Source organism: Temnothorax americanus, unplaced genomic scaffold, assembly GCF_048541705.1.
Source record: "Temnothorax americanus isolate GAGA-0224 unplaced genomic scaffold, ASM4854170v1 Scaffold120, whole genome shotgun sequence".
NCBI lineage: Eukaryota > Metazoa > Arthropoda > Insecta > Hymenoptera > Formicidae > Temnothorax > Temnothorax americanus.
This window is the reverse complement of record NW_027509254.1, coordinates 25,745-51,244: the sequence shown is the minus strand read 5'-3', so window position 1 is coordinate 51,244 and position 25,500 is coordinate 25,745. Positions and strand designations below refer to the sequence as shown.

Sequence of the window (25,500 nt, the reverse complement as noted above, 5' to 3'; positions counted from 1 at the left end):
CGAAACAGCAATTGCAAGAAATGTTGGACAGACATGCCGAGCTGTTCAACGGAGAGATAGGTCAGGTGAACCATTATGAACATCGAATTGACATGAACGTGACGCGCCCGTACAAAAAGAAACCTTACCCGATACCGGAAATACACATGGATCGTGTGAGGAAATATATCAAGCAACTCGAACGAGAAGGAATCGTGAGGAAACAAGCGACTCAATACGTAAACCCACTGGTAGTGGTTATTAAGAAGAATGGCGACATACGGCTATGCTTGAACGCGCGAGAGATCAACAAAAACATGGCAAACGATCATGCGCAACCACCGACGATCGAGGAAATCTTTCGACGCATAGGAAAGAGAAAAGTATTTTCCACGCTTGACGTGAATCATGCCTTTTGGCAGATTCCACTCACGAAAGATTCAAGGCAATATGCCGGTTTCCTATTTGACGGCCAAACCTACGTATTCAAACGAATGCCATTTGGATTGAAGACGTCAGGAGCGTCGTTCACACGGGCAATGCACGAAGCCCTGGGTGACCAAAACTTCTTGTTGGTATACCTAGACGACGTTCTGATAGCGTCAGATTCATTGGAGGAGCACATGATACACCTCGAGTGGGTATTGACAAAGTTGGAGAAAGCCGGATTCCGACTCAATAGAGACAAATGTGAATTCCTGAGAGAAGAGATAAAATTCTTGGGACACACGTTCAACGAAATAAAAGCGGAAATAAACCAAGAAACACGCGAGGCGATAGCCAACTTCGAGAGACCGCGAAATAAAAAACAAATACAATCGTTTCTAGGACTCGTAAATTGGGACCGTAGATTTATAAAAAACTTAGCGCGATTAACAAAACCGTTGGAGGAATTGTTAAAAAAGAGGCAAAAGTTCGAATGGACAACGGAACGACAAAGCGCCTTCAATGAAATTAAGCAGGCGTTCCGCGAAGCGCCAGACCTGTATCTATTTAGGCCGGACGCGAAATATGGAATATACGTGGACGCGGCGCGAACGGGTCTTGGGGCTAGATTGTACCAATACCAACCAAACGCAGAGGCGGAAACGCGACAGACGGTAGGATACGCGAGTCGAAGTTTAAAAGGGGCTGAAGTAAATTACACAGTCACGGAACTCGAGTGTCTGGCTCTGGTATGGGCACTACGTAAGTGGCATACGTTGTTGATAGGACGACACGTGCGCGTGCACACCGATCACCAAGCGTTAAAGTTCCTCAGCACCTGCGTACAAAACAATAGCCGAATCGCACGTTGGTTCGCGTTCCTGCAGGAATTTGACCTAGAAATCGAACATTTGCCGGGCCGAGAAAACGAGATAGCGGACGTGCTTTCGCGAAAAGCGACGAATGCGGACGCGACGAACGAAATAAAAAGAATCGCTTTGATAAGAGACGTGAATCAGGGAAACGACACGCGAAGATGGATAGCCGTAATCAGGGAAGCACAAAATGCTGAAGAAAAGCTACGCGAGGCGATGCGGATTAATCCGGAAGCGATATACGAACGCGAGGGACTCGTACGAATCAAACGCGAGGAGAGCGAAAAAATTGCGCTACCGCGAGCGATCACGTGGAGAATCACGCGAGAAATTCATCAGCTATTGATACATTTTGGCACAGACAAAACATGCGATTTCTTGCGGCGATACTTTGACGGACCGAACTTCGAACGCGTTGCACGCGATGTAGTAGCGTCTTGCGAGTCCTGTCAGGCGACGAAATATTATACGCGACCGACAGTGGGAACCGAATACTACGAATTACCGGAGGCACCGGGAGAAACGTTGTCGTTAGACATATTCGGTCCACTACCGGCTACGCATCACGGATATAAATACGTTCTAGTAATCATGGATCAATTTTCCAAGTTCGTACGACTATTTCCGATGAAGGACCAAAAACTTGATACAATAACGCAAAACTTGGAAAATCGATTCTTTCGCGAAATAGGTATACCGCAAACGATCCTAACCGATAATGGAGGGCAATTCCTCACGGAGCGATGGCGAGGATTTGCCGCCGAAAAGGGTTTCGCGGTTAGGCGAACGTCGCCATATAATCCCCAGTCGAATCCAGTCGAACGCGTAATGCGCGAGTTAGGGCGAATTATACGCGCGTACAGTAGCCAGCGGCAGCACGCGTGGCATAGAATAATTGACCGCGCGGAGGAAGTGATAAACCACACCCGACACGCGTCACACGGCTTCACACCGGTGGAGCTGAATAACGGAGAAACCGGACATTTAAGCGCGATACATCCCGCGCTGATTCCTCAAGAAGACCAAGGAGAACAACCTTGGGCCGACAAGGTCGAACGAGCACGGCAACGACTCACGGAGGCGGCACGAAAACGGAAAGCGCAAGCTGACAAGCACGGAACGGCCGCATACAAAGAGGGACAACGAATCTGGGTGAAGCTCCCCCGAAGATCAGACGCTAGTCGAAAACTGACGAGGAAAATACACTTGGTGTACGAAGGGCCATACCGAGTACAACGGATCATAAGGCCAAACGCGTATCTAGTGGAAGACCTAGACGGACAAACGATAGGAGTATTCAATGCCCGACAGCTCAAACCTCATCGAGCAGCAAAATTGCAGGAGAGGGAACCGGCTGACGAGGGTGACGAGCGACCTGACGAAGCGGACCAAGTCACGAATGACGGGGAGTCCGACGCCCAAGAAACGTCAGACGAGGAGGAAGAATCTGTCGACGGACGCGCCCAAGACGACAATGACGGGGAGTCCGATGACGACAGACGATCCGAAAGCGACGACCAAAGAGAGGAAGAACCCGAAGATGCATACGCCACCGAGACACCCAGTGACGTGGACGATTGGTACGGCACGGAGAGGTGGAACGACGAAGACGATGGTGGGGACGTCGAGGAGCGAAGCGCCGACGACGGGAGAAGACAAGACAGTGCGCTAGCCGATCGCGAGAGCGAGACACGACGTGAAGCGAGAGGAATAGAAAGTGACGTGGAGGCCGAATCGGAGCAAACCAGCGAACAGTCAATTGACCAACCAGACGAATCAGAAGAAGAAGACGACGTGTGGATAATTGAAAACGCAAATCCGGACGAACGGGATAGAGACCGTACCGTGGAGCTGAGCGACACAAGCCAGCGAGAAGAAGAAACCATACCGGAGGAACGCTGGAGAGCGATTCTAGACAGATTGCTACTGTCATCTGACGACGAAGATAGAGGAGACGCCCAAGGGCAAGACGACGTCATTGAGATATCTGAGTCGGACGAACCAAACGTCGCGTGGATAAACGCCATGTGGATGGACGTGGACGACAGCGAAACAAGCACCGTAGATTACGAGGACTTCTGTCAGGGAATCCGAGCGCACAGTAGCATGGAAAGGGGAGGAAAACTATTCCTAACAACCAGAAGGAGGAATGGAGTACTTACCCCGGTGAGCGAGCAGCTGGAGGAATCCCACGACGAAGAAGAGGACGAACCCATGCGACATGAAGATGAACTCATACGAGGCGATGACGAACCAATGCAAGCCGAGGACGATCCAGATCACGAGGACGGCGATGAGGGCATCCCGGAGAAAGAACAGCTGAACCTGAAAATAAAAAGGGAAAGGTCATTGGAGATAACTATAAAACAAGAAATAACAATCGAACGCGTCCAAAAGAATCACGCGAGCGCGCAAAAATTACCGAAACGGCGAAAACCGCGTAACCCGAAGACACTAAAATGGCGAGCTAAATTACGTACTAGACTAAAGCGGCGCGACAGTAAAGGTCGGTTTGCGAAAGAGAGGACAAAAGGAACACACCCAGTGGAAAGTACGAAACGCGCAAGACACCCGGTGCGTGCGAAAATTCGGAGCGCGACGCGAATACAGCGCGCGGCGGCGAGGAAGGCGAAAAACAAAACACGCGCGATCCTAAACATTAAACACGAAGAACAACTGGCAGTCCGGCGCAAGAAACGCCAGCTCAAAAAACAGAAACAGTCGTCGACAATCGAACTGGAGAGCGGAGACTCTTCGGGACACCTCGAATCCCCGCTGACGGGGAGTATGCAGCCGGCAGCTGCATTGCCGACGACTAACGACGACACCAAGAGACAACCCAGGATCATGGGGGATGTAGTGTTGCCACACCCCTTGGTGAAATACGATCAGGAAGAAAAGGGGTACAGACTAGCGTCACCACCCGGAGACAATGATGGACGAGCCAGCCCGGAGATCATACAGGCCCAACGGCGTGTAGTCCGGACGGCAAAGTTGAACGTAGCGACAATGGCGGAGCGATTGAGCGCCATGCGACGCGGGGCGACCATTTGAGGCGCCATATGCGTAAAAATGTAGATAATAAAATAAATAGGCTTAAGGATTAAAAGATAGTAGATTAAGTGTCAAAAGACTAGGCACAAGAAAGTATATTTCTTATATTAGAGACATTCAGAGTTGCGTTTGTTTTCCTATGCTTTACTTTTAGTTGCGTTAACAACAATTATGGTTTAAGTTTATGGAAACCCGTCCGAACGAGGAAAATGTTTATTTGCACTAAATAAAAGAGTTTAATGTGACTTGATAATATAAAATGCGAAATATAATTTATCCCGAGTACCCAGCGAACACTAAAACAATAAGTTAAGAACAAAGATTAAAAAGCGCGGGGAGACTCACCTAGATAACCCCTGAAGGGAAGGAGAGCCACTGACGCGCGGTAAAGGTGCGTTCACACGTACTAGGGGGTAACTAAAGAAGCCGAACCACCGAGCGAATCGGGATAAAATTAACGCGAGCGAATCACGGAGATGAATAATAACGTAAAGCCACCAACAAAAGTCCGACAAAGTGTGCGAAAACGAAAATCGGCTTACCACGGGCGATGGTAAGCACATCGGGTAAATAAACGACGCGAGCAATAAAGGTATGACGCGAGGGTAATTAGAACACCTCGAAAAGAGGATTACCGCGAATAGGTAACATAGCGAAATAATAGGTATCGAGATCGCATTACCATACGGGATGGTAAGAGAACCACGCGAACCACGAGGTCGCAGGACAAATTAAGAACGACATAGGGATAAGTAGGCCGCGAAAACACCGTGGACATCGGCAACCGATAGGAATAATATGGAACTCGCGAAATCGAGTTACCAAGGAAAATGGTAAACGGATTTCACGGAGGAAAAGCCGGAGCGGTAAAATCGAAACGAGAATACAACCGTCGCGGGCTAAGTAAACGAGCCCACACAGAACGATAGACCAATGTATGCGACAAGTGACCAGTGGTCATACCACGAGGCTTCACGAAACAGCGAGCGAAGCGTTAGCTATAAGTAATCCATTGTAAACGCGGGGTCCCATCTCTACCGCGAAAATTAAGGATAAAATCCAGATGAACGAATAATTAATTACGAATTAATGGAAATGGGACACCGGGTAGATTCTCGAAGGAATGTTCGAGAAAGATGAAAAACTTGTTATTGCGAGAGCCATTATCCCGAATAATAGGAAGGCGAATAATAAGACACAATAGGCCTTTTGTTCGAGGCAACATCTGCCTCAAAGGAACGCGGAAGCGATGTGTGGCACCTGGCATTGTAAGGCGAACAGGTGTGCAACAGATGTGAAGAGGCGGAGCCACGCCGAAGTGGGGAGGCAGCTCCGAAGTCGGGAGCCCAAGCGAAGCCCAAGCATCGAGGATTCCGCGCTAGAGCTTCAACAAGTACAGTCGATTCGGTCTTGAGAATCTTACGATCAACACTTAGACTCTGCGTAACATATCCCGCGGTGGACGCGTTAAATCTTAAGTCGGTCACGCGAAATTTGTACAACCTGAATTAAAATAAAATAGATTATATTTTATTTGCTAAAAGAAATCAGAGTACTCAAATTTATTCGTGTGCGGGTAACCTACCTAAAAGACATACTTACCTGATCCTGATACTTACCTGTGGGCGATCCCAAGTCCGTTCGGGGAGATCCTAAGTCGGTCCAGCGCAGATCCAGAGACACAGTCAGCGGTGCACAGCTGCAGTCCAGAAGAGGTCCGAGGTGCTAGGTTCATCGACGATCCAAGATCCAGCGGCAACGGGGCGACCTGAAACAGAAACAAGGAAAGAAGTATCAGCGAGGCGTCAAAAGGTTGGGAAAATCCTAATATCTAGCGTTATCCTTTCTCGTTTTGGGGGTTAAAATCGAGTGGCGACCGTGTCGCTGACACCTAAATCTAAATCAGGGGGAATATCACTCCTCTGTTCGGTTACAACCTTACCATATATTACGCCGCAGAGGTCAGGTACACTGACATGTCCGCATCCTACGGTCGTGGGGCAACTATTCTCCACTTGGTTAGTTTTCGGGAAATATCCATTGACACCTGGCCGCATCTTTAGCACCCGACATTTACACACACACTGGACATTCACACACACGCCCCCTCCGGAAAAAACCGGTAGCAGCCTAAGGGTCCGCGAACCGGGGAAAACTTGCGTATCGCCTAGTGCCGCTAAGTGCTGCGGTTCAGCATGTGTTGCGCTTTAACAGTCCCGTAGACCATGACTTTTATACAAAGATGGAAATAAGAAAAGAAAAAAAACGGTCGACCTCAAAGGATCAACGCCGCGTGTTGCTTTAGATGGTGTAGATAGGGACAGTGGGAATTTCGTTAATCCATTCATGCGCGTCACTAATTAGATGACAAGGCATTTGGCTATTTGTTTCGTTTAAGGCAAAACGACCGCAATAATGCACAGTCACTCTGAACTTACAACAATATTGCAAGGTGGTTTACTGTCGGTGTTTGCAGCTAACACCCTGGAAGTGCTTAAAAGGAGCTGTATAGCAGCTCTCACTCTACTAATCATGCACACTCACATTCTTACTCGTCCGTTGATCCGGAGGCACCCCACTCTACGTGCCAAGCCGACGTGCACCACTAATCGCGGTTACGTTCCGCCCTGGCATATAACGGGTTGTTATTCCGTTGAATCTCTTCCAATTAAGCCATGAGCCCCAGAGGACGCGATTCATAAGCGTACGCAGTTGGGCAGGCGTTAGGCGCAGACTACGCAGCTCACCTTTGCTTCTAGGGCTCCAGACACCTAGCCATGAGATCATAATGGCGGTGAAACGGACATTATCACGCGGCACTCCTGTGCGCTCCACCTTGATCGGTACTTCTCCACCTTGCGCTCATGCGACACCTCTAATGCAGTTTTGCTGGATACTACTTCCGCGTCTACGACCACTGCCTCACCACCCTTAGCAACGGTCAGGTCGGGCCGCCTCAAGCCGGCAGAGGTCGAATAGGCTAACTCCGCATCGACATGCCATCCCTTCTGCTGTAGAAAGCCACTAACTCGACGACAAAGGTTGTTATGCCGTAGGATTCTTTCTCCGTTGCGTTCTGAAGCAACGCTGAACGCAGTGAACCGGCGTCTCAATATCGGGACAACCAGCACGACAGCGAACCTCGCGCCCATCATAACCTCGGGTGACTCTTGCTCCAGACGGAATACAGTTGGCCCGTATGTGATGATAGTGCACGCAGTCGGCTCCGGGAATGAGGTCGGCGCCGACACCCAGTGGGAACTCAGTTTCGACGTTTCCGCCTCCCTGAGCCCGTTCCCATTGCACGACTCGCGCAACCAGGCTGCACACTGTTGTCTGAGCTCAGCGGTCGTGTGCACCCTATTGCCCCGGATGCGCATCTGGTTCTCACACCAAACCAACCGCCTAGCCACGAAAGTGGTTTCGGCGGCGGCGCGCGCCGCGGGTAAAGTGCTGCGACACAACCGCTGCAGTCGGTCGAACTTCAGAATAGGGATTAGAGTCTAAAGTAGAGGCAAACCAAGCCCGCCACTCTGTATCGGCGCATGAAAATATTCAGCAGGAACATTATGGAAAAATCGCAACCATTGTCTAATGGCCGTGCGTACTATAATATCAACGCCCCTCAACGTTTTGGCCATGACTGTTCCCACTATCCAACGGTGATAATACCGTGGTAGGAGAAATCACGCAAGAGCCTCAGTCGCTGTTGCGGCTTCAGAGGCGCTTCAGTAAGTTGCTCGATGGAATGAGCTAGGGGCGGATCATTGGCAAATTTCCTAGCACCTTTGTACATGCAGCCCAGGTACACCCAAATATCGACAGGGGATCTTGGCGGGATCAGCGCTCTCCCCACGGTGAAGTAAGGTGTTGTGTCAATCTTCTTTTTTTTGTCTCTACCGGACGCCACCATGGACAGCACTCCTACTTGCTTTGCGTTGATGGTTAGTCCATTACGCGCAAAAGCAGCTTGAAGCCGTGTCAGGTTCTCGTGCAGACTAGACCTGGTAGAGGCAAAGAGCACAATGTCGTCTGCGTAGCCTACCTAGCAAACGAAAAAACCAAATAAATATGTTTTTAAATTATGTTTTTCATTTAAGTATATATTCATTTAATTTAAATAAAAATGTACAATATCAAAATTAAAATAACAATTTTTTTAGTTGAAATTTATATGCTCTTTGACACTTAATATCTTGTTATAAGTAAACATTTATTCTTTAACAAGAAAATAATTTTTTTCTATGTAGTAACATTTTTTTTAAAAAAAGTGTAATATTTAAAATCTATACGCCAAGAAAATAAATATTTAAATCCAATGAAATCATTTGTTAAGAGCCATGTATGTTTGGCGCACCGCCATGTATCATAGTGTAAATAGTAGTTAATTATAAGATTGATTTCGTGTTGTCGTTTCACATTGTTAATGGTACGGTTTTCGTATTGACTAATTATACCGGATGAATTATCGCGCCTATTAGCGAAACGTCGGTGGATCGCGATTAGTACACTTGTCAATATTCGCGCGACTTACCCGACTCGTGCTGCACGCCCACGGGTGGCATCTCCAATTATGAGAAGAATTCGGTACTCGCTCGCGCCGTACTTCGCAGGTGCGCGAGCCGGAGAACGCCGAAGAGAGGCACCACCAGTCGAACGTCGTGAAGCTCACACGTTACCGTTTTTGCATGTGCAAACTCGGAGTGCTCGGTCGCCTATCGCAGACCACGAAGGCCTAATCGCTTGATATCCTGCCTATCTGTGACTGCTTACTATCCTGCCTATCTGTGCCTGCTTGCTATACCTGCCTGTCCGCGCCCGCTTGCTATACCGGACGGTTGCATGCTTTCGCCTTGCACGCCAGAGATCTCGCCAACGGGAGGACGACGTCGACACCCAGGAGGCGCCGGGCAACGACACGGTGAGTCGCCTCGAATTTTTTATATTCGTTTGCTTGCTTCGCTTTATTCGCTTTCGAGAGGACCCTCTGGTCCTTCGAGAAATTTTGTTGACCAATCGCAAATCCGGGGAGCGCCTCATACCCCCCCGTGCATTGGTCCTTCGAGCCGGATCTCGCGCGCTAAAGCAATAACGCCGACCTTTCGCTCGTGGATAGCATTTCTTAGTAGTTTTGATCGCGATTGCATTACAATTAATCAGTCGCGTATTCTACACCCGCCGCGATATCTCTCGGCCGCAACATTGCTTCGCGACGAGAATACGCGCGGAAAACTTGTCGTTTGATCGCCTTGTGGTTAATTGCTTTTGTCATTCGTTATTGAATATTGTCATTAACCGAAATATTCAACATTGGAATATTTTCGGTTAAGCCATACGTTTTCGCCGCGCCGTCGACGGCCTTGACGCTCGGTCACGGGCCGGCAGCGTATATACACATTTTTTCTACATAAGCTCGCGTTCCATAATAACGCGCTACATTATTTTCGTTGTTGCTGGGTGTGTTTCGACCAGACTCGAAATACATATTGAAAATACATACTGAAACTATTATTCCGATCGTTGGAATTCTCGCAAACATACTTGCCACCGATCGAGTATACTGTTCGTCGGCACTGGTCCCCGGTATAGAATATATTGCAGCACTCATATGATATTTCAATTAGTCATTGGAGATTGTGATTGTAATTGAGCCAAATAAATTAATGCTTGTGGCGTGGATTGCTCATGTGGTATACCGCTCATGTCGTATGTTCATGTCGTATATTCCGCTTATGTAGTAAGACCGCACGCAACGCGTATTACTGAGGCTCGATCAGATAAGTGCCTGAGTGCAATTTCTTCGTCGTAACCGGGTACCTGTGCCAATTTAATTGATAATTTTGATTTTGATGATTATTGATTACTGATTGTTGATTTATTATTGGTCTAACTATTATATTATTTTGTATCCTTTGCAACCATCTTCCTCGTTAATCATCCTACTTGATCCCCCTCTACCGCCAGTGCTCGCACCCTATCATTTTGCATCAACCTACCGTCGTTTGAAATTGTACGAATCGTTATTATAGCCTCTCGAAAATATCCGTCGTGCCTTCGAACAGAAATTCGAGCCGAGCCGACTCGTCATCATAACAAGGAGATAGTTGTTTTGTTTTGCGAACATTACGGAACTTGAAGACCGTTAGCTTCCGGCATTGTTGGTATTCTCACATCGAAGTGAGCTGCTATCGTCATCTCGGTTGACCTAGTGGTTGTATTCCGGGCATCATGAGTCGAGGGAATGTAACCAAACGCGAGTTATGCGTGAAACGTATGCGGGAGATTCATGAGCTGTCGATGCTCGCCGCGGACAATGTAAGTCAGAGACCGAACTTCCTCGTGCGATATCCCATCGTGACCAGATTGGTCGAGGACTTTGAGGCAACCCACCTCAAGATAATACAAAACGCCTCAGATGAAGAGTTCGAAACGGAAGATTCGATTCGCCGGGACTTTGACGAGATGCGCTTCGCGGTAATTGGGCGTTACGAGAGATTTGTGGGCGCCGACCGAGTAGCCGCTCCGGTCCCGCAGGCCCCGGCCCAGACGTCATCGGTCGAATTGCCCAAGATCTCACTTCCGCAATTTTCGGGAGATCTCACGCTTTGGCCCTCGTTCATCGCGTTATACAACATCTCTATTCACGAGAACCGGAACGTTCCTACCATAGAGAAGTATCAATATCTGATATCCTGCTTGAGAGGAGAAGCGCTGAACGTCGTCAAGAACATCCCTCTCTCCGCCGATAACTACGCGATAGCTTATGACGCCTTGATTTCGCGATATCAAAACAAACGAGACTTGGCGGATTATCACGTGGACTTGATGCTGAAAGCTCAGCCGTTGAAGTCGGAGTCGGCCGTCCCCCTGCGCACGCTGTTGAGCACCTTCACCGAGAACACGCGAGCATTGAATCTATTAGGATTTCTTACAGACGCTTGGGATTATCTCCTTCTCAAATTCTTGCTGGAGAAGCTCCCTCGTTCGCTCCGCGAGAAGTTCGAATCTGAACACCGGGCGGAAAAAATACCGAAATTCACGCAACTCACAAAGTTCCTCTCTGATCACTGCCGGGTTCTCGCGTCGGTATCGGGCTCACAAAATACGTCGCAAGAGTCTCAGTCGACTTCGTCAAAGAATTCCGCGCCGGCTTCGTCGCTCGCAACTCGAACCGCCGAGTGTCCTGTGTGCAAGGAACAACATCTCGTGTTTAAATGCCCTCGATTCTTGAAATTATCCCCTCGGGAAAGGCATTCAACGGCTAAAACTTCGAACTTGTGCTATAACTGCCTCCGCGCGGGCCACAGCGTTAATGACTGTCCATCGTCGTGGACGTGTCGGTCGTGTAAGGCCAAACATCACACGCTCCTGCATTTTGAGCAGAACTCGGGCTCGGCGAATGCACCCACAGACGCCGAACCACCCTCCGAATCGGGGACAACGTCATCGCAGGGAAGCGAACCCCTCGTTAGCATGGCTAGCGTCGCGCGGTCGAACCCGATCGTATTGTTGTCGACGGTACAAGCCGAAGCGCTCGACGCACACGGAAATCCCTTCCCCGTTCGTATTCTGTTAGATAGCGCGAGCCAGCTAAACTTTATCTCCGAAGGTTGCATGCAGAGGGGTGGTTTCGGACGAACCAAGTGCCATACGGTAGTTCTCGCGGTAAATGATACAAAGGCGGCTGCAACTCGAGGCCGCACCTCACTTGTAATACAAGCACAGGGCAGGGAAAGCACGCGCACCCCAGTAGAGGCTACGATTCTTCCGCGCATCTCCGCCCCGTTACCTAGCAGTCAGGTCGAGCGAAGAGCGTGGAAACATTTGAACGGATTGCGGCTAGCCGATCCGCAGTATCACCGACCCGGTCCCATCGACATCCTGATCGGCGCAGAAATCTTCGCGTCGTTACTTCGGGATGGCCGTCGCGTGGGAAGGAAGGGCGAACCAGACGCCTTCAATTCCGTCTTCGGCTGGGTTCTCGTCGGTTCGGTATCAACGCAGGCGCCGGGATCCACACATTCGTTTATGACTCTCGATTCGTTGGACGCATCTCTTAGTCGATTTTGGCAACTAGACGAGATTCCATCGGTCCCACCGTATTCGCAGGAGGATAAACGTTGCGAGGAATTATTCGCTCAGACCACGCGTCGGGACGCGTCCGGTCGTTTTGTTGTATCGTATCCTTTCAAAAGGGATAAACCTTGTTTTGTCGGCACGCGTCAAGTAGCCCTAAATAGATTTCGCGCACTTGAGCGTCGCTTTAAATTAGATGCAGAGTTTAAATTGAGCTATAACAAATTCATGCAGGATTATTTGAATAACGGTTATATGAAACTGATTGAACGGCCGTTCCCGGTGGACGGACCTGTGTTCTATTTGCCCCATCATGGGGTAGTTAAATCGGATAGCACTACCACAAAATTGCGGGTCGTATTTGACGCCTCGGCGAAGGATTTGAACGGCGTTTCGTTGAACGACGTATTGCGATCCGGGCCTAAGTTACAGACGGATATAGTCGTGATATTGTTGAGGTTCCGGGTAGGCCGCGTGGCGCTCACTGCGGACGTCAGACAAATGTTCCTTCGGATCTTGGTCGAGCGCGGTCAATGTGACTACCAGAGAATAGTCTGGCGTTTCTCGGAGAGTGATCCGATATTAGACTACTTGATGTTGACTGTCACTTTTGGATTGACGTGTTCTCCTGGCAATTGCCTGCTTGTTGAAATTGGCAACGGAGGGCAAAGTGAGCTACCCTCTGGCCGCGGCAGTCTTGGAGGAGAGCGTCTATGTCGACGACGTGGTGGCGAGCGCCGAGTCTGAGGGGGAAGCCCGTGAGCTTCAGCGGCAGCTACAAGCTTTGCTTAAAACCGCGGGTTTCGAGCTCAGGAAATGGGCCAGCAGCCATCCGTCAGTCTTAGCAGATCTCGATCCAGAGCTTTGCAGTCAATCATTGCTATCGTTTGAATCCTCGGAAGATCAGTTTCTCAAAGTTCTCGGACTTCGTTGGTATCCTCAAACGGACAACTTCGGCTTTCAGGTCCACCCGTTGGACAGAGATTGTACCAAACGCACCATTCTCTCGGAACTGGCTCGTATTTTCGACCCGTTAGGCTTTCTGACTCCCCTTACGTTTGCAGCTAAAAGACTGATACAGCAACTCTGGGTGCTCAAATTAGAGTGGGACGATAGGCCTCCTTCGGAAATATGTTCTCGATGGGGACGATACAAATCGGAACTCCCCGCGCTAGCTTCCATTCGCATACCTCGTACTATCGCCATGGCCAACGTAATCCGACGGGAGATACACGGATTTTGTGACGCGAGCGAACAGGGCTACGGAGCCGTTGTATATATTAGAATCGTCGCCGAGGACGGGGTACTGATTCGAATGCTCAGCGCCAAGTCAAAGGTGGCCCCGCTTAAGGCCATCACCTTGCCGAGACTCGAGCTTTGCGCAGCCGTTTTACTGTCGGACTTAGCGGAGTATATCGGGAACATCCTCCGGCCTAAGATTACTATCGACGGCACGTACGCGTGGTCTGATTCCGAGGTCGCGCTCGCCTGGATACGTTCGGCCCCCCACCGTTGGAAGACGTTTGTGCGTAATCGTGTGGCCCGCATCCAGTCCAACACAGATATCTCTTGCTGGAGGCATGTCGACACCAAGTCTAACCCCGCCGATTGTTGCTCAAGGGGCTTGTTTCCTCAAATGGTAATTCTTCAGAATAGGGCCTTTTCCGAATTTTGATATTTTCTTGCGGTTTTCTTGGTAAAAACCTTTGTTGTGACTCCGACAGTGATAATCAATCGGGGGAGCCCGAAAAATATGCACCCTACCTATTTTTTTTCCTATTTTAGTAAATCTGAAGGAAAGCTCACTCCTCTCCAATTTCGATGAAATAAGGCTCAATTAAAGCGTTTTTGCTCAAAATGACTAAAAATATTTAATTGTTTAAAGCGCGTCACTAACCTATGTAGGTTAGTGACGCGCTTTAAAAGTATTTAATTGTTTAAATATAATGTTTCATTCTATATATATATATATATATATATATATATGTAGGTCCAGGGGTATGTTCCGGGACTGTTTACGTTTTTTGAAATGTACAGTCCTGGAATATAACGCATATATATGTAATCAGATTCAAAAAATTGTCCCGAAAAATGCCGTAGGACATCAATTTTTTCCAGGACAGTCCTGGAAACTGCCAAATGTCCCGGAATATACCGATATCAAAAATAAAAGTCCCGGAACATACTTCCAGACCTACATATATATATACAAGAATATATATATATATATATATATATATATATATATATATATATATATAAACAAGCTTGTAAAGCACGCCATGAACCTATATGACCGTTTGTTATTATTCTGTTCGTCGCGTAGTACATTCTTCGTCTTCTTTTCCTCCCGTTCCTACTCGGCTTCATGTAAACAACACAACTTCTATAAAGCAGGACACACACATACGTGTGTATGCCCTGCTTTAACGAAAATCACAACTTTTATAAAGCAGGGCACACACATACGTGTGTATCCCCTGCTTTAACGAAAATTACAACTTTTATAAAGCAGGGCACACACATACGTGTGTATGCCCTGCTTTAACGAAAATCAAAACTTCTATAAAGCAGGGCACACACATACGTGTGTATGCTCTGCTTTAACGAAAATCACAACTTTTATAAAGCAGGGCATACACATACGTGTGCGTAAACCTCGGTTCGCGTGCTGGAAAGTGTATGCGTGAACTATTTCGGGACTACCGCACCTCCCCCGAAAGCACGGGGAGGGGGTGTGCGTGAACCTCGGTTCGCGTGGAAAGTGTATGCGTGAACTATTTCGGGGCTACCGCACCTCCCCCGAAAGCACGGGGAGGGGGTGTGCGTGAACCTCGGTTCGCGTGGAAAGTGTATGCGTGAACTATTTCGGGGCTACCGCACCTCCCCCAAAATCAGGGGGGAGTGTGCGTGAACCTCGGTTCGCGTGGAAAGTGTATGCGCCCTTAATCTAGACATTTATCAAAAATAAAGTAAAAATAGGTAAAAAAAATAGGTAGGGTGCATATTTTTCGGGCTCCCCCGATTGATTATCACTGTCGGAGTCACAACAAAGGTTTTTATCAAGAAAACCGCAAGAAAATATCAAAATTCGGAAAAGGCCCTATTCTGAAGAATTACCAAAAAATCAATTATCTATACATTTTCTTCTGTGTGTGTATGTGTGATGTTATCGACAATAGTTTTTTTGCACGTTTACATTTTTTTGCAGATTTTTTACACGCTTAATTTTCACAAGTGTGATGCCAAATACAGACAAGATTTTTGTTTATCTGTTATAAGCGGTTATAAGCGTTATTTTGAATGCAAGATTTTAATAATCAAACATTTTCAAACTGCAAGCGAGGGACAAGCAATGACAGACTAGCGTATAATTTGTCCGCCGACATTACGAATTTCTTCTGCTGCAACACATAAAATGTTGAACAGTTTTCTCGAATGGTTGTAATAACGTCTGTATGTCCTTGCATTATTAATTCGTTAAGGTATTGCTCACATTCTCATTCTAAATTAATAATTTTATTAAAAAATGTTAATTCTTCTTTTTAAAGAAAATACTGTCTCAAATGTTCTTCTTTCAAAAAATTTTGACAGACTTGGAAGAAAGAGTTTATATATAGAGACAGAAACTTATCTTAATTGTTAAAATATATTTTAAATTTCTTTAATGCATTTAATGCGCGTGTGAGTATGAAAATGCAATTTGTCTTTCTAAATATGATAAATATTGTTTTTTAAAAGACTATAATATAATCAACAGCAAGACGTTTGTGTGTGATAACAAATTTACAACGTAAAAATACATCACAAATATATATAATTATATGTAAAATATGTCTGTTTAATTTTAATAACATTCACGATGCTTAGAAAGATAAATTGAATTTTCATATTCACACGCGTGTGGCCGGGGGCGTATTAAAAAAAAAGGTGTGGCCTCGGAGGGTTAATGATGCAAGGGCATGCAGCGTTGTTACAATCGTTCAAGAAAACTGTTCAACATTTTATATGTTGCTGTAGAAGAAATTCGTAATGTCGGCGGACAAATTATACGCTAGTGGCTAGTGCTGCTAGAATAGATTGTATTATTTTAAGGATACATACTGTAAATGATATTGCTTGTCCCTCGCTTGCAGTTTGAAAATGATTATTAAAAACATTTGATTATTAAAATCTTACATTCAAAATAACGCTTGTAGCAGATAAATCTTGTCTGTATTATTTGACATCACACTTGTGAAAATTAAGCGTGTAAAAAATCTGCAAAAGAAATGCAAACATGCAAAAAAACTATTGTCAATAACATCACACATACACACACAGAAGAAAATGTAAATAATTGATTTCTCTATTTACAATAATTTGAATATTGAAATTATTTTGTACCATATGCTTTCTCACACTTATATGTATGTGATTAATAATAAAATATGTTAATGACAAATAATAAATTACAAGAGCGTATTCTGGTTTGAAAGATCTTAAGGAAGTTCTCCGGAAAATCGATTTTCTCTAGATTTTCTTGAAACTGTAAATATACATTAATTTATAGGTGTGCTTTATGTGTAGTATAAATTTTAGTACCTCTTGCGGTATTAAAAATCGAGATACTGAGGTTCAAAGTTTTAACTTTTAACACGGAATTCCTATTCCGAGGTATTGTGAAACAGAAATTTTAATAAATTGTGAAAAAAGTTTTTTCTAAATGTTTTTGAAAGACTAATATATGATGCTCTATAAAAATAGAAATTAATAATATGCGATAAGTTTCAATACCTTTGCGGTACTCGTTTTCGAGAAATACTTGTGTAAAATACGCGATTTAAAGTTAATTTCTTATTTTTTTAGTCGTTATATGTAATATCTAGTAAATTAACTTTAGTAAAATAATTTTTTTTTTTTAAGCATGAATACAAGTTGAGTATGACTGGAGCCGGAGAAGGTCTTTAAAAATAAGTATTTTTCAGGAATTTTTTATAGGGGAACGAAGAAAGCGAATATCGTTAAACTTTGCATGTTTTTTTAATCTTATTTTAAAAATCTATTTTTATTTTTTAAGTAAAAAAAATATTCTTCTTTTTTGTTACTTTTATGTTATATCTTGATCACTAAAAAACGTAAGTATATGAGAGACGAAGTAAATGATTCTAGCTGTTCTAGGTATCAAAAACGTAAAAACCAAAAATTTTTTCTTATTCAAAATAAGTGATATGGCTATCGTCTGAACTAGAATAAACATTTTCTTATAATAAAATACTAATAAAATTTTGAAAAAAATTATATTTTTAATAAAAAAAAACCGCTCAGAATGGAAATATTGATGATTTAATTCTAGTTCAGACGATAGCCACACTTCTCCTGCAGAATAAGAAAATTTTAGCTTTTTGCGTTTCAGATACCTAAAACAGCTAGAATTATTTACACCGTCTGTCATTTATAGTGACCAGGATATAACAGAAAAAAGAGCATTTTTGTTTACTTAAAAAATAAAAATAAATTTTTAAAATAAAGTGAAGAAAACATGCAAAGTTTACGTTATTTACTTTCTTCGTTTCCCTATAAAACATTCCTGAAAAAAATATATTTTAAAGATCTTTTAAATTAGAATATCTCTGCTAATAATTCTTTACATTCTCTTCCTGAGGTGTGTGTGAAATTATCGTCTCATTTTGCAGAAACTCACAAATTATTGAGAGAGTTCTGGCTTCTTTTTCAATAGTTCTAGAGTTCCTGATAGTTCAAACAAATAGTTCTAGCCATTAAAGCCAAAAAACGCGTCAGTACAAATTGAGACGCTAGGTTCACGCAGCGTCTCACTTTGTCCTACACAAGTTCCACCACTGTATCTCATCAGATTTTGCAAGATCTATAGCTCTATAACAGTTCTATAAAGAGTTCTGCTATATAAAAGCAAAAAAATTAATTATAAAGTACTAAAAAAAATTACAATGCAACGAGTATACCGAGTTAAGACGCCACTTAAAATCTCGGAGTTCCGGTTTATGTAAAATATTTTTCGAGTAGTTTTGACCATATTGAAACATTTTATAAAGAATTCCGAGCGTTAGAATCTTTGTGTTATATTTAAAAAAATTAATATTAACCGAAAAGTAATCATGACAGAAGAAGATGAGACGCTGTGTGAAATCTCGGAGTTTTGGCTTATATAAAATATTTTTCGTATAATAATTCTGAGCATACTAAAGCATTTTCTAAAGAGTTCCTGCCATTAGCTACGTTGTATATACAGGGTGCCCCAGAATTCTTGGTACTTTTTTCATATTTAGATAGAGCGAGCCAAACTGAGTCGAAAAGTCATGTACCATTTTGCAATTTCCGCAATAGTTGACGAGTTATTAATGATTAAAAATCGACGTATTAGCCCACCCTCCGTCAAATCCAAGCGCGCGGCGAGATGCGGCCGCCCCGCGGTCGGCGCGCGGGCAGTTGTTTACTACAAGCGGCGATGATTACGCACGAGCGGCGCGTAACGCCGGGCCCCTGTCCTAAGCGATGATATAGTTTCTCGCCTTTTTTAAATAGAAATAAAATTTTTTAACAACATAGAAAATTTTTTTGTGCGTACGTATGTACATATGTGTGCACATGCATACACAAGAAAATATCAATTCTACTGCTTAAAAAAGCGATTACTCAATTTACCTTTATTTTTTTTTTAGTAAGTAACGGTTGTCTTTAAGCAAGAATATTTTCATGATAATAGTCTTAAAATGTACAAATTTTAGAAAGAGTCTTTATTATGTACTCGAAAGAAGAATTTATACTTCTTCAAAGAACATAATAAAATTTTATCAAAGAAAAGTCAAAATAATAAATAAAATAATATGAGGACCCTCGAGATTAAAATAGGAGAAGGCTATGAGGGTCAGACGCAGATCACAGTGCGTAATATCAGAAATAAGTGATTTATTCGTCGTTTTGATACATTACATCGATCCGTACGTTTCGGCTCAGCTTTGAGCCATCTTCAGCAGTAGTTACAGAAGTTAAGTTACACGTTCTCCGTACCGTATGGTGAGTTTATTGATTCAAAGTATCAGAAACATAGACCAATTGATCCATATCTGTAAATTTGTTTAATTAATGTTGAGATATTAAAAAGATCCCTTAAGAAACTCACCATTCGGTCTGAAAAACATAGAATACAGAACCATGTATACATAATGAATACTCTCTGCGAGAAGACTTGACGATCTTGTCGACACGATACACAATAATATGAAAGGTCTTGCAAGGAGAGACATGTCGTAGGCCAACACACCGGCGAGGATTATAACAAAGCACGATTTGACACCGTCACAATATTGCATGTACCAATAGTAAAACCCCGATTTGCCAACGACCGAAGTTCATGAGCATGGATTACAATTTGCTCAAAACCGTGACATATGCATGATGCAAAATATCCGTGTCATTTTGAGACGGTGTCAAATCGTGCTTTGTTATAATCCTCACCGGTGTGTTGACTTACGACATGCCTCTTCTTGCAAGACCTTTCATATCATTGCTGTGCATGTGTCGTGTCGATAAAGATCGTCAAGTCTTCTCGCAGAGAGTATTCATTATGTATACATGGTTCTGTATTCCACGTTTTTTAGACCAAATGGTGAGTTTTTTAAGGGATTTTTTTAATATCTCAACATTAATTGAACAAATTTACAGATATGGATCAATTGGTCTATGTTTCTGATACTTTGAATCAGTAAACTCACCATACGGTACGGAGAACGTGTACCTTAATTTCTGTAACTACCGCTGAAGATGGCTCAAAACTGAGCCGAAACGTACGGATCGATGTAATGTATCAAAACGACGAATAAATCATTTATTTCTGATATTACGCACTGTGATCTGCGTCTGACCCTCATAGCCTTCTCCTATTTTAATCTCGAGGGTCCTCATATTATTTTATTTATTATTTTGACTTTTCTTTGATAAAATTTTATTATGTTCTTTGAAAAAGTATAAATTCTTCTTTCGAGTACATAATAAAGACTCTTTCTAAAATTTGTACATTTTAAGACTATTATCAAGAAAATATTCTTGCTTAAAGACAACCGTTACTTACTAAAAAAAAAAAAAGGTAAATTGAGTAATCGCTTTTTTAAGCAGTAGAATTGATATTTTCTTGTGTATGCATGTGCACACATATGTACATACGTACGCACAAAAAAATTTTCTATGTTGTTAGAAAATTTTATTTCTATTTAAAAAAGACGAGAAACTATATCATCGCTTAGGACAGGGGCCCGGCGTTACGCGCCGCTCGTGCGTAATCATCACCGCTTGTAGTAAACAACTGCCCGCGCGCCGACCGCGGGGCGGCCGCATCTCGCCGCGCGCTTGGATTTGGCGGAGGGCGGGCTAATACGTCGATTTTTAATCATTAATAACTCGTCAACTATTGCGAAAATTGCAAAATGGTACATGATTTTTCGACTCAGTTTGGCTCGCTCTATCTAAATATGAAAAAAGTACCAAGAATTCTGGGGCACCCTGTATATGTAAGCCTGACGCCTTATCAAACTTGGTCACGTTGACGACTACGGCACTGACTACGTCAGGCACGTGACCAAGAGATACTCATTATAAACACAGAGCGCTGGCAGCGAGGGATTCGCTGCCAAGCCGTCCAGCGACGGGAGGATTCGCTGGTTAGCCGTCTCACGGCATAGTCGTTCGCTATAAAGCTAGAATTGTACAGCTAGAATGAGATACCGACAATTGTGTTGATTCAGGTGCGGTACTAGTATTAAGGTAATTTTGTGCAGCACTTATAGAAATTGTAACCATTTTGTTTTATGTAAATACAATAATCACTTGCTGCAACTACACTTGTCGATCAATTCTGCGCTTCTCTCTCCCACGCGTCTATTGCGTCTCTGATTCCGAGACTTACATATATGTTTATTAACTTTAGCAAACACTAGCTACGTTGTATAATTTTTAAATAAATTAACTCTCAGTTACCTCACCTGGGTCTGAGAGACCCTGCACATTGTTAAAACGTGCAGGGTTTTTAAGACATTCATAAAACCCTTGTATCTTTTTTTAGTCAGTACTACATCAATTTAAAAAAAGTAAAATTTTTCTCTTTTTTAGAAAAACACGTTTTCCTTTTTTTTTTAAATAACATTTACATTTTTTAACTTGGAATATTCTAACTTGCACAGTCTTGTAGATCTTTAAAAGACTCATCGATTAAAAAAAAGACACTTCAAATTGATGCATTTCTCTTGAAGATACAAGCTGGAGAAAATGGCAGGGATCTTTCAAACCTTGGTGAGGTTGTAACCAAACGGTACTGCAGGATGGTGCGATTCGCGTGGATGTCCTATAAAACAACGGTCGCCACTCGGTTTGACCTCGAATAACCGAGAAGGTAGGTATCTCTGATTTCTCGAATCGTCAATCTAAATAATTTTCCTTATTTGCAGGATCCCGCCACGGATGGATCATCGCCGCCGCTGCCCAGTGTCGCCGCTGCCACCGCCGACCAGGATCAACGAGGAACTTCGATGGATCGACGCCGATAGACCAGGTAAGTGTGTAAGGTAAGTAGAATAATTCTCGAAATATTTCATGCTATGACTCAACAATTTATTCAATATTCTCGATTCACACAATTGGTTGTCGACAAATCTTTGTATTGCACAAGTTGCTGTTCACAGGTATTGCAGAGGCCAAGTGCCTTGTCGCTTTACGGCGCACAATGATTCGTTCGGCAATCGTATGCCATTCGCAATTGTAATTGCGACAGTTAACGTTTTACGCGGGCGTTCCCGGTTGTTTCGGATGTCGCGAAAGGTAATACAACGCACCCGATTTACGCTCGCGAAGTTTAGCGCGGCCACGATATATATACGGCGTGTAATAGATCTTACTCGTTCAACGATCCCCGAGAGACTGCCTCGAGTCCCGCGACTCCCGCGTCTCGCTGTGGCTCCCCACCTTCGGAGTTTAACTCCACTCCGGCCGTATTGCCCGCTTTCTCTTTCGGTAATTTTCCACGCTACGCAGTTACAATAGGTGTTTACCGCTTTCGCCGCGACAGGTGTTCGCCAGATGTTCGCGGTGGAAATTTCCGCGCCCTTCGCCTTACGGATGACGCTCTCTCTCTTCCCCAAGGTAGTGGTTTTTCACCCCTTTTACCCCGCACGTTACCACGTCGCCAACCCGCGCGCACGTCGTCTTCCGGGTCACAGTTGCGGCATCCGGAGTAACTTCTCGAAGAAGATGTCCGGATCTACCTGGTGCTGTTCGCCGTCGACGGCAACCCCCTCTGACTCTGTCTGGGGACCTGGTAGGCCTGTTCCCGGGTTCGGTTTTCGGCGATGACCTCCGGTTACCGAGATCGCTCACAGCTATGTATCTCGGGTACCACGCCCCGGATCTTGACGCCGACCCTATCTGCACGCGTACCAGGTCTCCGCGAGTGGTCAGGGCCATATATTTCCCGGCGATGACCCCCGGTTACCGAAATCGCCGACGGTCGGGTATCTTGCGTTCTATGGGTCGGATCTCGACGCCGACCCCCACTGCGTGCTTCTCGGGTCTCCCCGAGTGATCAGAGACACTTTGTCCCCGGAGATGACTCCCGGTTACCGAGATCGCCGACGGTCGGGTATCTCTTATTCTACGGGTCGGATCTCGGTGCCGACCTCCACTGCGCGCTTCTCGGGTCTCCCTGAGCGGTCAGGGATGCTTTGCTCCCGGAGATGACTCGCGGTTACCGAGATCGCCGACGGTTGGGTATCTCGCGTTCTATGGGTCGGATCTCGACGCCGACCTCTACTGCACGCTTCTTGGGTCTCCCTGAGCGGTCAGGGATGCTTGGCTCCCGGAGATGACTCGCGGTTATCGGAATCGCCGACGGCTGGGTATCTCGCGTTCTACGGGTCGGATCTCGACGCCGACCTCTACTGCACGCTTCTCGGGCCTCCCTGAGCGGTCAGGGATGCTTTACTCCCGGAGATGACTCGCGGTTATCAAAATCGCCGACAGCTGGGTATCTCGCGTTCTACGGGTCGGATCTCGACGCCGACCTCTACTTCACGCTTCTCGGGCCTCCCTGAGCGGTCAGGGATGCTTTGCTCCCGGAGATGACTCGCGGTTACCGAGATCGCCAGCCAGTCATTGAAGATTGTGTGTGGCTCTTGCCTGGGTCGCGTTGTCCCCGGCTCGATTCGCGCGCGACCCTTAAACTAAATTACTTCTTGCTTGAGCCGTGTATACTAACGTAAATCTATAATGTCGAATCGACCGGAATGAAACCATCTTAAATTTATCTAACCTACTGGAGCCGTTGCTCCGCGGATAACTTAGCCGCACTTACTTATATCTAAATTTTGCCCGACGGGCCGCTTTTGCGCCGGATGGGGTCGTTGAAGGGTTTGGAACGAAATATAATTGTCATCGTGACGTTTAAGCAAAATTAAAATAAAATTTTCTTGGGCCTTTTGCCCGACTTTGTTCCCCCATCCTCGGAACGCGTTCTCCTATCTATTGGGGACCCTCCGTCCCCCCGTCGCTCTCGTGAGCTTCCTCGCTCTCCGGGCTCTCAAATGACCCGGAAGATGCCGCCTCGTCCGCCTTCGGCGTGTCCGCTCTCACCTCCTTCTCGCCGGCTGGCACGGTGTGGTTGGCCCCCCTGCGGCGGTCTGCCCTTAACTCCTCCTCGAGGAGTCGCACCGCCTCCCGCATCACATCGATGCTCGCCTGCCCCAGGTGAGACGCTGGCCGTATTTTGACAGTTCTGTGAGTTCTGTTATAATTCTCGTGTAGTTCTGAACGTGTTCTAACGTTGTCCTATTTTATTCTGGCAATAAGCATTATTTATTCATTTTTTAAATAATTCTTATATCGCTCGAGAAAGACCCTATTCCCGATAAATTCCTGACTTTCGTGCGTTATTAATTTATTTAAAAATTATACAACATTGCCAATGCTCGGAACTCTTTAGAAATTTTTATAGTATGCTTAGAACTGTACGAAAAATATTTTATATAAGCCAGAACTCTGAGATTTTCTACAGCGTCTCACCCATATACCCGTAAATGCGTCTTTCTTGGGCGATAAAAATTATTTAAAATATGAATAAATAATGCTTATCGTCAGAACTCTTTAGAAAACGTTAGAACACGCTCAGAACTATACGAGAATTATAATAGAACAGTGACTGTTATATATACCTATGTGTATTGTTTATTTAAGAAAGCGTTTTTATTTTTATCCAATTATCCTTCTGTTGTTGCTCGTAATTTGGCCGCTTGAACATGCATAGGTAAAATAAATTTAATAAGAGTGCAAAAAACATTATAAACTACCATTTTTTCTCAATATAGTTAATAATATAATTATTGGTTGCATTTAAATATTAAATTTAAAATTTATTATGCTAAAGTAAAGGTTTTTAATGTTAGACTTTTTTAGATAGAAAAGCATAGAGAACTGTGATTTTTATACATTACATTTACGAATTTTAGTTTTTATGTGTTTATAAATATTTATTTAATTAATTATATTTTTGCAATCTTTATATATTTATAAATTTCAAATATATATACGTATAGAAGATATCGGAGATCACGACTCTCGAGCTGCGAAGGAGAAACTCCGATCCAGCTACGAAAATTTCGGGTTTAAGTGAAGATAAAACGGGTTTGCAGGAAGTGGTAAAACCTACTTATTTAACACATTTCTAAGTGTTATTCGAGGAAGAAACGAGATAGTTCTTCCATGTGCCTCGACTGGAATTACAGCAACACTTCTAAAAGGAAGAAGAACTTATCACTCCCTATTCAAGCTTTCAATTCCAATTGATGATAGTGCTAAATCTAATATCAGAGGAAATTCTCAAGCTGCACGAGAACTGATCATTGCCAAACTAATCATATGGGATGAAATGAGCATGACTGTTGGACATGCTTTAACAACGGTTGATAAACTTTTAAGAGATTTAATGAAGAATCCTCGACCATTTGGAGGAAAAGTAATTTTATTTGCAGGAGATTTTAGAGAAAATCTTCCCGTAGTGCCACATGCACAGAAAGCAGCCATAATTGAGTCG

At 44.5% G+C, this 25,500-nt stretch overlaps 1 protein-coding gene across 1 annotated transcript; it reads left to right on the top strand.

Annotated features, from left to right (window-relative positions):
• Nucleotides 1-10,562: 10,562 nt before the first annotated feature.
• LOC143893524 (uncharacterized) lies at nt 10,563-22,182 on the top strand. Its single transcript, XM_077399018.1, has 5 exons — nt 10,563-13,041; nt 13,106-13,865; nt 13,963-14,049; nt 21,869-21,972; nt 22,103-22,182. Exons 1-5 carry the CDS (start codon nt 10,563-10,565, stop codon nt 22,180-22,182), a joined length of 3,510 nt encoding a protein of 1,169 aa, XP_077255144.1.
• The last annotated feature ends 3,318 nt before the right edge of the window (nt 22,183-25,500 follow it).